Consider the following 13547-nt stretch of genomic DNA (forward strand, 5'->3'; position numbering starts at 1 on the left):
TGTGTCTGTGTCTGTGTAACTAGGGATTGAATTTAGGAGCTGGGTGTTGTCCCTTAGCCTTTTTGCTTAAGGCTGGCATTCTACACTTGAGCCATAGCTACACTTCCAGCTTTTTGGTGGTTAATTGGAAATAAGGGTCTCAAGGATTTTTCTGCAGATTGGCTTTGAACCATGATTCTCAGATCGCAGCCTCCTGAGTAGCTAAGGTTACAGGTGTGAGCCACCAGTGCTGAGATCCTCCTGATTTTTGATGTTTTTTGATGTTTGATGTTTCTGTCTGGTTAATCCTCGGATATGTTCGTCTTTTCCACCCCTCTAGTCTTATCTTCCACCATTTTTGGGGGGGGCTATAGACTGCAATTCATGTGTTTCTATTCTACCTATCCAGTCACAAGGAACACCAACATATCTGTGCTTTGTTCAGGTTTATACCTCTCCAGCCCCAAGCACTCTCCTTATCTTTGTTCATGTTCTAGCTTTCTACATTCTGCTCAGGAATCACCTCCTCCAGAAAGTTGGCCTGAATATTTTATGCCCCTGTTTGGGAATCCCTTTTCTATTTATTACTTGTCTGTGAACCATCTCTCTCACCCCACAGAAAGAACCTGAAAGGACAGACTCCCCACATCTACTCACTTTGTGTCTATACCCCTAACACAACACCTGCACAAACTGCAGTGCAGCCAATATGTTCTGGTCTCAGCTGGATTTTCCTCATTGAGGAAACTACTTGAATGCCTTCAAATGCCTAGCTAAGCTATTCGTGTCCTCAGTAAGTTGAAGATTTAGGAAGTCACAAGTTTTCAAAGGTTTAGTTGTCTGGAGATGGATATACCAGACTGCAGATGAGTCATTCTAGGAAAACATCTATGATGCATGCATTTCAGATCTGAATTTCCTCCTCTTTTACAGAACTTGGCCTTGGGTAACCTTTGAAGTCTTATCAGTCCTTGAAATTGCTAGGCTTCTTCTTGTAAATGGGCATCTGCAACTGCTGCTTGTTTTTTGGTGTTTTTTGTTTTTTTCTGTTTCCCATGTTCTTCTCTCCCTCCTTACCAGCCATCTCATCTCTGAAGCTATTCCTCGGGACAATCTTGCATCTTTCCTTAACCAAATCAATCACCCTATGGGTAGCTGCACTGCATTGGCATTGTGTTCTTTACTTCACGGGGCACAGCTGCAATTCCTGCTTGTATGATCAGTTGATGGACAGGGTTCTCCCTAGCGAGACCCATCCTCATCACCAGGGAATATTTTGGGTGTTGTTCATCATTGTATCCACGTGCTAGGCAGAGAGTTGATGATCAAGGAGCCCTTTTAAGTGGCCTCTGGGGGGCTGTGCATGGGAACAGAAAGGGCTGAGATTTTTCCTTGTGGAAAATGAAGAATACATCTGGGCAACGGGTCAAGCTGGGAAGCTATTTAGAGAGTTCCTTGAACTCTAATTCTTGAAGATAGAGGTAGGAATCCAGGTACCATGCCTCTAATCCTAGCTAGTCAGGAGGCTGAGATCTGAGGATCAAGGATGAAAATCAGAAAAGTTCGAGAGACTATTATCTCAAATTAACCAGCAAAAAGTCAGAAGTGGAGATGTGGCTCAAGTGGTAAAGCAAGAGCCTTGAGCAAAAAAAGTCAAGCAAGAGCATGAGGCCCTGAGTTTGATCAAGCTCCAGTATCAGCACACACACACACACACACACACACACACACACACAATATAAAGGACCTGCCTGGAATGGTGATCACTTCCTAGTGACAGTGGGAGAATAGTTACTGATTGAGGCCACACTGGAAGAGCACAGAAGAGAGAAGACAGGAAGGTGACCTGTGTAAATATTGGGGAGGGCTCAGAGCCAAAATGTGAGGTGAAAGTTACTCATGCACTAAGTATTTCCATGGCTGGCACTTCCTGAATAAGCAAGGTCTATAAAATATCAAGTGACAGTTGGTAGCTGTCTTGTTAGTAAGCAGATCAAAAAATAGTAAACCTACTTCTTCTTTTTTTTTTTTTTTTTTTGTCGGTCGTGGGGCTTGAACTCTGGGCTTGGGCCCTGTCCCTCGGCTCTTCAGCTCAGGGCAAGTGCTCTACCACTTGAGCTATAGCACCACTTCCGGTTTCTAGTGGTTTACTGGAGATAAGAGTCCCACAGACTTTCCTGCTGGGGCTGGCTTTGAACTGTGATCCTCAGATCTCAGCCTCCTGAGTAGCTAGGAGTACAGGCATGAGCCACCGGTGCCCGGCGTAAACCCACTTCTTAGAGCAGCAAGGACGATGAAGAAAAAAAAAGCCACTCAATTTGAGTATCATGTTTATCTAAAAGGAAGGATTTTCTTACTACAGTGAATAGGAAAAAAATCACATGAATATGGAATTGAATTCTAATATAGGTGGGGTCATAGTAACATTTCAAAATTCTGGCATCAAATGAGAGATATTTTGGAAATATGTAAGTCTACTGATAAGAATTTTGAGGGCTAGTGAGGCATGGTGGTCTTAACTATTAGGGAGGCAGAGATGGGGGGGATCATGTTTTGAGGCCAGCCATTTCCTAAGACTCCATCTCAATCAAAGGCTAGGCACAGAAATATATAACGGACTTCCTCAGTGATATGGGGAGCAAAAATAGTAGGATCACAGCCCAGGCCAGCCATAAAGTGAGACCCTACCTCCAAAATAACCAACACAAAAAGAGAGTAGAAGTATGACCCAAGTGGGAAAGCATGTAACACTGAGGGAGACGCTGTGTGAAACTTGAGTACTACCAAAACAGAAAAACCAAGCAAACACTAAACTCATGAGAAATAAAGAGAAGGGAGGTCTTGGGAGATGGGAATTAGATGTTGCTCCAATTTTTCCAGATGGGCGAGAGCTGGGAAGAGCCATGACTTCAGCATGTTACATCTACCACAGACTCAGCCATCACACAACTGGGAATCCTCAGCCAAGGAAGCAAGACTTCCTTGCTATCACCTGGTAGAGGCGACTTTGCAATGGACACACTGATCAAAGCTATACCCAGCTAAGCTCAGATGACGTGGGAATCTGGATACCTCCCACCTCACATGGAACACTTGCAAAAAGCAGTAGACAATACAAGACAGTGGCAGTCACATAGCCACTGTGAACATATCACCTAAATCTAAAGGCAAGAATCAAATGAAATGGAGATTATTCTGTCGATATGAGGAGCAATCAAAGGTGATTCTGGGGAAAAGTTAACCTGCTCTGGTATTGGTAGCATAAGGGTGGCATGCAGGTGTAGAGTCTGGTTGCTAACCTTCGTGTAGTATCTTGGTTCCACATCTGGACCTTGGGCAGAGAAACAGAGAAACAGGAGGCATTTGCAGCTGGATAATCACGCATGCAGCCTGCCAAAGACTTGCATAGGGCACCAAGAGGTCAGACTCATGGGCTAGCAAATGCATGTTGTGATGAACTGTGTGTTCAAGTGTAACTTTTTTTTTGTCAGTCTTGGAGCTTGAACTCAGAGCTTGGACACTGTCTCTGAGTTCTTTTGCTTAAGGCTTGCGCTTTACCACTTTCAGCCACAGCACCACTTCTAGATTTCTGGTGGTTAATGGGAGATAAGAGTCTCCTGGACTTTCCTGCCCTGGCTGGCATTGAACCCTGACCCTCAGCTCTCAGCCTCCTAAATAGCTAGGATTATAGGTGTGAGCCACCAGTATCTGGCTTTCATGTGAAACAATTAATCCACGTCCTTTATAAACCCTTCAAAATATTGCCAATGCCTTCCACACTTTGTCAGAAATGGCAAAACAAATGGGGGCTGATTCGCTTGGAAGCTGAAATGTCAGTGATGACTCTGAATGTTCCTCTACCGTTGTTCATGAGAGGCTGTCTACAATGCTGACAGTGGGCTGCATCTCCTTTGTGTCCCTAACTTTTCTGTAGGGCTTGGTTCTGGGAAACTGTCCAAGCTACCATGTGCTGATAGCTCATACCTATAATCCTAGCTACTCAGGAAGCTAAGATCTGAGAGTGGATGTTCAAAGCTAGTCCAGGCAGGAAAATTTGTTCAACTGTTATCTCCATTTAATCAGCAAAAGGCAGAAGTGGAGATATAGTTCAGTAAGGTGGCCGCCTTAAGCAGAAAAAGCCGAGTAAGAGTGCAAGACCCCAAGTTTAAGCTCCGGTACCAGCACACACAAATAAAAACATAAAATAAAAATAAAAACAAACTCTCAAACAAGCAACAGTTCTGCTTAGATTGGCAGTGTCCTCTGGAGATCATGTGAGCTCTGCTGAGTGCTGTCTTGGGACATGCGTGATAAATGAGGCTATCAAATGCACTCAGGTTTCTCACTGGATTCCTGTATCAAATTCACACCCCCATGACCCACATGTGCCCTTGACGGTATGTGAATTACAAGGATTGGCATGGGGGGCCTTACCCCTACCACTCGAATCCCAGCTAGCAGCCTGGACAGAATTGACTTACCCTGTGAAATAAATCCACTCCACAAAAATAGCACTTGAGTTTATCCCAAGGAAACAATCTCCCTTCAGTGTCAGCTCCATCAGTCAGAATCTGAACACGAGATTCATGACCAAAAGGAAATAAAAAAAAATCACTACCCAGAATGGAGCCACAGATACCAGACGAAAACTTGAACATGTTGGACTGACACAGCTTAGACATGAGTTAGTGCCCATGCTCTGCATTTTAAGCCAAATGGCACAAGAGAAACAGAGAAAGCAATAGGCACCCCATGAAAGCTAGCTTCCATTATCTTGTGTTAATGCAGTGTGCTGCTTACATCAAACTCCAGAGGAATCAAGAAACTGGAGTTTAAGCCACACTGCTTACCTGCCCTGTCCCCTTATTTTGCCTATTTTTCATGATTTAATGCTGTCCTCTAATGGGGCTATCAATTTTCCAGACATCCCTGAGAATATAGTGATGACACACTTGGCTTGTGCCAGGTGTCAATGGCTCACACCTATAATCCTACTCAGGAGGCTAAGATCTGAGGGTTGTGATTCAAAGCCAGCAGGGGCAGGAAAGTTGGTGAGACTCTTATCTCCAATTAACAACACTAAAAAAGCCAGCAGTGGAGCTATAGCTCAAGCGGTAATGTGCCAGCCTTGAGCACAAATTCTCAGGGACAGAGCCGAGGCTGAGCTCAAGCCCCAGGACTGGCAAAAAAACAAACAAATAAGCATGGCTTGAACTCTGTCTTTACTACCAGCTAGTAGCCTGGTTGTTAAGTCTCTAAAACTCACTTGTTCATCTAAACAATGTTTATATTACTGTTACATAAAGATAATTAAAGGGGATTAGGATATAAGCACAGGTGAGGTCTCCGTTCTGGAACAAATCTAGCACAGTTTAGCTCTTATTGTCAGTACTATTTTGATTTACAATAGACACTTATCAAGTTGAGAAATCATTCTTTTGGGGGGCTATCCCTGAGCTCGTCAGTTCAAGGCAAGCGCTCTGCCACTTGAGCCACAGTACCACTTCTGGTTTTCAGAGTGGTTTACTGGAGATAAGAGTCTTATGGAGTTTCCTGCCCAGGTGGGTTTTGAACCACGATCATCAGATCTCAGCCAGCGTGAGCCATCAACGCCCCGCTAGAGAAGTCATTCTTAAATGTGGAAGTCTCTTTATTTGTGTGGCAAGCAGAGCAAAGATGATGGCTTATAAATAGCAAATTTCAGTCAAGCAATTATGATTCTTATTTTTTGGTATTAGGACTTGAACCCAGGGTCTTGCACTGGGTTTTAAACTCAGGGCCTTGCACTTGCTTCACAAGCACACTACCACTTCAACAACTCCACCAATACCTTCTTGTGTTGGCCATTTTCAAGATAGAATTTTTCTTTATGCCTGGGCTGGCCTGGACTGTAATCCTCCTATTTATGCTATATTGCTGAGAGGACCACTGTGTATCCAACCAGTGTGCTGGGTAGACAGGGTGCTGGCTAACAAGAGAGGGACCACTGTACCCATCACTGGTTGAAGTGGAGTCTTACCAACTTTTATGTCTAGACTGGCTTCAAACTGATCCCTAATCTCAATCTCTCAAGTAGCTAGGGTTAGAGCCTTCAGCCACTATACCTGGCTCAGGAAATTCTTTACTTTAGTATGCATACTCCTAACACAAAGGGAGATGTTTTCTCAAAGGAAAAACAATTCTACCTCTAGAGGGGAAAAGAAAACAAGAGGTACATATGGCAATGAAGTTGTTTTCTTTTTTACATTATAAGAGTACATGTGGCAATGAAGTTATAATGTAATTGACAGAGTAGAGGGGTTCTGACCATGGGAAAAAGAGAGGAAACGAATAATAAAAGTTATCTAACATGCACTATTGGATCCCCACCCCTCACATTCTCTCTGGCTGAACTTTTTACTTGGTGTCCATGGAGTTCTAACGACGTAAGCTGGATTTTGAGCCCATTCAAATTAGACTATATTGTCATCAAAAGACTGTGTCAGGAAATGGAATCAAATAGTATTTGGAATGGCGCTACAAGTAACAAAAACCATCCAGCAGGACACTGCTCATCAGCAGGTCACTCTAAGCTCCTGACTAGCCAAGCCACTTCATCGGTCCTGATTGTCACCACAGCAACTCAGTGCACAAAGTTCAGAGCGGCTATGGATCCTTATAACGGAAAGAATTCATGTTCTCCAATTTGCTCCAGTGGTTAAAGGGTAAAAGGAGAAGCACGTGTTCAGAAGTACGCAGGTCTTGGCTATGAAAGGCCCACAGGTAGGCTCTGCCGATCCACCAATCCTCTCTCCTGAGCCTCAGGCCTAGTCTGTGACTATCAAATGAGGCGAACGCACGTTGGTGTTTTGAGTTTTTACACTTATTCTAGTGGACACTGAAACCTTCTGTGAATTGAATTCCAAAAGACTTTCGCTGATTAGCACGAGGTGTGGAAGGCTGCATCATCCAGGAGAGATGCAGAGAGGGACGAGGATGGGGAAAGCGACAAACTCAACTCACCGGTAGATGATGCCCTTCTCATGCAGGAACATAAGCGCCGAAATGATCTCTGCCGCGTAGAAGCGAGCGCGGGCCTCATCGAAGCGACGGGACTTCTGAATGTGGAACATCAGGTCACCTCCATTCACAAACTCCATCACAAAAAACAGGCGATCCTGAATGCAAGCATGTGGTGCAGCAGTTAGTCTACAGGGTGTCAGTGCTGGGCTGCCTTGGGGTTTTGCAAGGGAGGGTTGTTTTTTATTGTTATTATAAAGGTGATATACAGAGGGGTTACCGTTACATAAGTCAGTTAAAGAATACTTCTTTTTTTTTGGACAATGTCATCTCTTCTCTCATTTTCTCCTAGTTTTTCCATCTCATAGAGTTTCTTTTATCAGTAGCTAGTCTGATACATAGTGATATATATTATAAAATGGAAACTCCTTTAGTTTTTTTAAAAATTAATTTGTTATTATAGAGGTGATGTAGAGAGGGATTACAATTACATGAGTCAGGTAATGAGTACATTTCCTTTCGCAGTGTCTTCCCTTCCTTCACTCTCTCTTAGTCTCTTCCTCCTGTCTCTACCCGTAAGTTGTATAGTTCACTTTCACCAGTGTCCAGTGAGCTCCATTGTGGCAAGTTTTCACCCTTTCTCCTTCATTTTCTTTGCCCTTCCCCCAACCCTTCTGAAGATGTACACTTGAATACACCATATATAAGGTAAAGAAGACAGAGTAATCAAAAATTAAAAACTAAAAGAAAAAAAGAGAAAAAAGAAGTTTATTGTTTCCATATTTTGGAGTTTCAATATATATAATTTTATATAAATATGAAGAGGCACTTAGGCACCTTTGTGTTTTTCTCCTAAGAATATCCTCTTTTGGTCTCACATGTGTGAATAGTAGGTCTAATTTCTGCATATCAGACCGAACAGGGAGGAGAGACTGTAATGGAAGTTTTTATGAAACATCCTGACAGCTGGGCGCTGGTGGCTCATGCCTGTCATCCTAGCTACTCAGGAGGCTGAGACCCAAGGATCATGGTTCAAAGCCAGCCCAGGCAGGAAAGTCCATGAGACCCTTATCTCCAATAAGCTACTCAGGAAAAGCCAGAAGCAGCTCTGTGGTAGAGTGCTAGCCTTAAGTAAAAGAAGCAGGCCAGGGAGCAGAGGGGTGGTCTGATAGATCAGATTTCTCAGGGGAAGAGTGACATTGGATCCCTGTTCAGTAATTCTACGTAGTAGAGAAGCGCCAGTGGTTCACATCTGTAATCCTAGCTACTCAGAATGCTGAGATCTGAAAATCATGATTCAAAACCAGTCCTGGCAAAAAAAAAAAAAAAAGTCCATGAGACTCTTATCTCTAATTAGCAAGCTAGAAATGGAGCTGTGGCTCAAGTGGTAGAGCAAAAAAATCCAATGCTCTAAGTTCAAGCCCTAGTACCAGGATCTAAAAAAAAACAGTAAAAAGTACAGAAGGCATCAGAAGCCTTTAGTTCTAGGTCCAGCTAGTCGCAGGCTATGTAAGGGACCAGAGCAGCCTCATTCATACTGAGCATGCATTTCAGAAATAAAGGATGCTGGACATGTGCTTTTGCCCTCCTAAGTGGGCAAAACAAAAAGCACACACACACACACACACACACACACACATACATATACACACAAAACAAAGAAAAGGTAAAACCTTTTAGGCAAACTAGCCAAACACTGGTCCACCTGTAGGCTATAAGGATCCACCATGGTAGAAATGTTCTTGAGTCCATCAGATACTGGGAGTCAGCATGGGAATGCAAATGAGCAAGAGGTCATCCCTGCCTGCAGAGACTCTGCCCTTGCAGGAGAAATGAACTCCTAAAACAGGACCTGTGCAGCCACTTTGGAGGCAGAGACCAAAAGAATATCAAAGCAAGCTGGGGCAAAAAGTCAGCAAGGGCCCATCTCGACCAACAAGCAAGGCAGAATGGTACACACATGTAATTTTAGCCAGGCAGAAGGCACAAGTAGGAAGAATGCAGTCTGACACTGACCAGGGCACAAGCATGAGGCTTTATTTAAAAAAATACTAAAGGAAAAACAAGGAAAGGGGCCTAAGGTCATGGCTCAAATGGTAGAACACCTGCCTAGTAGGTGCGAGACCCTGAGTTCAAACCCTTGTACCCCCTTCACCCCCCCACACAGTGACCTATGTGATGTAATAGGGGCTGGACACAGTAAGACTGTCTAATGACAGGAATGCAATTAAAATCAATTAAGAAGTGATGTCTCATGGGGCTGGGAAGGTGGCTCAGTGGTAGAGTGCTTGCCTTGCATACATGAGACCCTGGGTTCGATTCTTCAGCACCACATATGCAGAAAAAGCCACAAGTGGTGCTGTGGCTCAAGTGGTAGCATGCTAGCCTTGAGCTGAAGAACTGAGGGACAGTGCCCAGGCCCAAAGTTCAGGCCCCACGAACGGCAAAAACAAAGTGATGACTCAGATGGACGCCGCTGCCTCATGGTACCGAAGAGGCTGAGATCTCTGAATCTCAGTTCAAAGCCAACCCAAGCAGGAATGTCTGTAAGACTCATCTCCTATTAACCAGCACAAAAATCCAGAAGCAGAGCTGTTGCTCAAGTGGCAGAGTACCAGCCATAAGAAAAAAAAGTTAAGGGACAGTACCCAGGCCTTGAGTTCAAGCTTTAGTACCAGTACCCAAAAAAAAAAACAAAACAAAAACAACAACACAACAACAACAAAAAACAAAAACTGCGATGACTCTTAGGATGAAGGAGTAAAAGGTTTTGATTCAAGAATGTCTAAGAACCACTTGTTCCCTCCTTCCTTTCCTGCCTCCCACTAGTGCTGGAAAGTCTCTGGTTAGCAGGTATTCAGGGAGGGGCTAGGGCCCAACCAAGAAAACCCCAGTCACAAAGCAGGAGCAGATCTACCAGAGAGAGCCTGGTGCATAAAACACCATGTTGAAAAAACTAAAAAGTCACCTATGCAGGCAAATCTACAGAGGCAGGGGCCTCTGCTCGCCTGAATTGGGGTTGTGGAGGTGACGAGCCAGTGACCTGTGAACCAAGGCCTCGGGTTTAGTTACTGCTGTCCACTTAGGACTGGCGAATTTCTGGAGGCAAGCGTGGGGGCCATTCTGTGTTAGCCCAGGACGTTTGTAATGCAGAGCCTGGCTTCATTTTGCCAGACTTTGCGAGGGGAGAGTTGCAGTCACCGCTCACCTGCCATTTCATCCCTCGGTGATCATGCAGATCCCTATCAGAGGCAGTGTGATCTGTAACCTCCTAATTCTGGTTTTAAGTAATACTCTAATTAGAAGAGAGAAAAAAAAAATCACTGCCCCTGTATCACTCCCACCCCTCTCTCTCTCCCCCAATAACAGTCATGGAAAGGAATAGCAGGATCCCTAAACATATAAAACAACACAACTCCTCAGGGTGGCCAATGGACGCCAAATAAAATCACATACACATAGTGAGCTGCATGACTCAGCTTACTCCTTTGAGTGTGACTGACAGAGGCGTGGCAGAGCGGGGGGGACTGACTCTGATGAGCAATGACAGTCCCCCAGTTTTCTCCAAGTTAGCAGATGGGTGGGGCTTTGGGTAAACTGGGCAGGAGACACCTTCCAAAGCACAGGAAGTCAAAGTGACAGCATGTGGGAAGGCAGGAAGGGCTGAGGACAGGACGTCTACGGTGCTAAAGGCACCCCTGCAGCGTCCCTCAGCAAGCATTTCAGCCTGTTCACTTCCTCACCGATGTGACTGCCAACAGCTCACAACAGCTGGATGACAGAAACTGGGTCAACAGATCAGTGGGCATGTCTAGGCCGGGGTAAATTAGCATCCTTGAGGGAGTTTGGGAGGCAGTGGGCATGAAGAGATAAAGAATTCCAAAGGAAATCTCACTGTTACTTGCACACGTGCACAAACACACACACACACACACACACACACACACACACTTTCATACCTGAAGTCTAAAAAAAAACCAGACCCAGACTAACCTCCAGATCCAGAATTGACAAGGCTACTCTCTAGTCTTGCTCTCCCCTCCATCTTTTTTTTTTCTTTTCGTCAGTCGTGGGGCTTGAACTCTGGGCCTGGGCGCTGTCCCTGCGCTCTTCAGCTCAAGATGAGCACTCTACCACTTGAGCCACCCTGCCACTTCCAGTAGCCCTGAATAGCTAGAATTATAGGCGTGTGCCACTGGAGCCCAGCTTCCCCCCCTCTATCTTTGCTCCATCCATAGCCTCAGAGGCAGAGAGCAAGATAACAAACAGGGTCTGGAACCTTCTCCTCGAAGACAGCAAGGGGAGAGAATGTTATGGTTTAGAACTGAGAAAATAGTCTCATCTTCTTATTTCTAACCTCCTGCATTCACAGGACTACAATCAACACGGTGTGTGTGTGTGTGTGTGTGTGTGTGTGTGTGTGTAACCTCCTGCATTCACAGGACTACAATCAACACGGTGTGTGTGTGTGTGTGTGTGTGTGTGTGTGTGTGTGTGTGTGTGTGTACCAATACTGGGGTTTGAACTCAGGACCTTATGCTGTCACTTGGCTTTTCTGCTCAAGGCTGGAGTCTACCACTTGAACCACATCTCCACTCCTGACTTTTTGGTAGTTAATTCAAGGTAAGAGTCTCAGACTTTCCTGCCCAGGCTGGCTTTGAACCATGATCTTCAGATGGCAGTCTCCTAGAGGTACAGCCGTGGGACAGCAGCACTCAGCTACAATCAAATCTTAAAGCAGGCAGAAAGAGAAAACAAGCTAGTAGGAATGCAAAAATGTTTATCAGATACCTCAAGTAACATTACAAGGTACAAAAAACCCATGTTTATCATACAGCAAAAAGTGTGTGTGTATGTGCACACGTGCACACATGCACACACACGTTTACATAAGTGGGCATGCACTGGTCCTAGGATGTAATCTCAGGGCTGAGACTGTTTCCAAGCTTTTTATGCTTATCAAGGTTAACTAGTGCTCCATCACTTGAGCCACAGCTCCACTTGTGGCTTTTTGGTGATTAATTAGAGCCAAGAGTCACATAGACTTTACTGACCAGGCTGGCTCTGAACCTTGATCCTGAGATCTCAGCTTCCTGAGAAGTTAGGATTACAGGTATGAACCTTATCTTGGGTATATTTATATGTTTACTATGTTAATATTTATTTAAAGCCCTTATGTAAAGTTAGTCTTATTTTTGGCTGCAAAGAAAGGAAACCCTCTATTTAACTTGCATTTTTGTTCACCCTATTTTAAAATGCCCAATGCAGAGCAGGGTTAGGGGAAAGATGGGCAAGAATTTCTCCAAGATTTTTCTTGCAGAGAGGGATATAAATGACAAAAATCTCCAGTGTTTAGAGAAGAAGATCCGTCCAGAGGATGGCTCAGTGGTAGAGCACCTTCCTAACAAGTCTGAGTCTCTGAGTTCAAACTCCAGTATGACAATGTCCATAATAGAAATGTACTTGAGCTGGGTGCTGGTGGCTCCTGTTTGTAATCCTAGCTACTCGGGAGGCTGAGATCTGGGGATCGGAGTTCAAAACCACCTTGGTCAGGAAAGTCTGTGAGACTTATGTCCAATTAACCACCTGACTTATAAATGGTAACCCCTCTGTACATCATCTTAATAAAAACAAAAATATATATATATAAACAAGAAAGAAAAGAGGATCCACTGGTCATGAAGTGGTCAGGGAGCAAAGAGATGGGGGTGAGAGAGGAGGCATCATCAGAAATTAGATTTTACTAAGCAGTCATTGGGTCCCTTGTCAAGCGTGCAGTAAACAGCAACTGTGGGACTACTGCTCTGACAAAGGTATTTCGGGGTTAAAAAAGAATGGTGGTAAATGTTACATAATGGTTTCAGTTAGAGCCAGAGAGCAAATATGCGTGGAAAGGACAGACAGACAGACACACACAAAACCAACAACCCACAAGTTCCCTCCACAGGGGCAGAAGTCAGTGTGGGTCTTGGATGACTCATTTCTTTATGTTTTTCAGTAGCTCTCAAGATTTCCAAGAGTGCCTATTACTCTTATCGTTAGATGCAAAACAAAGTCACCTTTCTGGCCTCTAAGACAGAAGGTAAGCTATTGGAGAAATGTAGTTTTAAAGCTGTCTTTCAGGGTTGTGACTCACGCAGACGTTACAGAAGACAGCTCTCTGCATCCTGATGTCCGGTATTAAAGTCCATTCGAGACCACCTTGCTCCTTCAGGGCTTTCCTGCTGCCTGCAGTAACCAGGCTGTCTGGCTGGTTGGACAGGTAGGTTGGAGTGGCGTTAGAATGGCCTTCTGGTGGATGTTCCTATGGTGCTAAGTCTTTGTGTCTCTTCTAAGGTTCTCAACAAGGATACTCACTGGTCACACTGTGTGCCAGGCCCTGGTCTCAACCCCAGAATCCTGAGCCAGATGAGTCCCTACGCTGCTCACAGATACACAGACCCTCCACTCCCCACCCCCAAGTGCCATGATAGGGTCCCTCCAGAGGGGGCCCCTCCCTGCGCAGCCTGGAGGCTGGGATGGGATTTGGCAGCAATTGTAAGGACTCATGAGTCAGGACAGAGGGGATA

General features: G+C 44.7%; 1 protein-coding gene across 1 annotated transcript in view; it reads right to left on the bottom strand.

Moving 5' to 3' along the window:
- The window catches only part of Prkch (protein kinase C, eta), a 228744-nt gene that overhangs the window by 46612 nt on the left and 168585 nt on the right, over positions 1 to 13547 (bottom strand). The window contains exon 10 of the mRNA XM_013013856.1: positions 6982 to 7136. Coding sequence (XP_012869310.1) covers positions 6982 to 7136 — 155 coding nt within the window. The remainder of the gene's footprint in view (positions 1 to 6981; positions 7137 to 13547) is intronic.

The sequence above is a fragment of the Dipodomys ordii genome, unplaced genomic scaffold, assembly GCF_000151885.1.
Source record: "Dipodomys ordii isolate 6190 unplaced genomic scaffold, Dord_2.0 Scaffold2, whole genome shotgun sequence".
NCBI lineage: Eukaryota > Metazoa > Chordata > Mammalia > Rodentia > Heteromyidae > Dipodomys > Dipodomys ordii.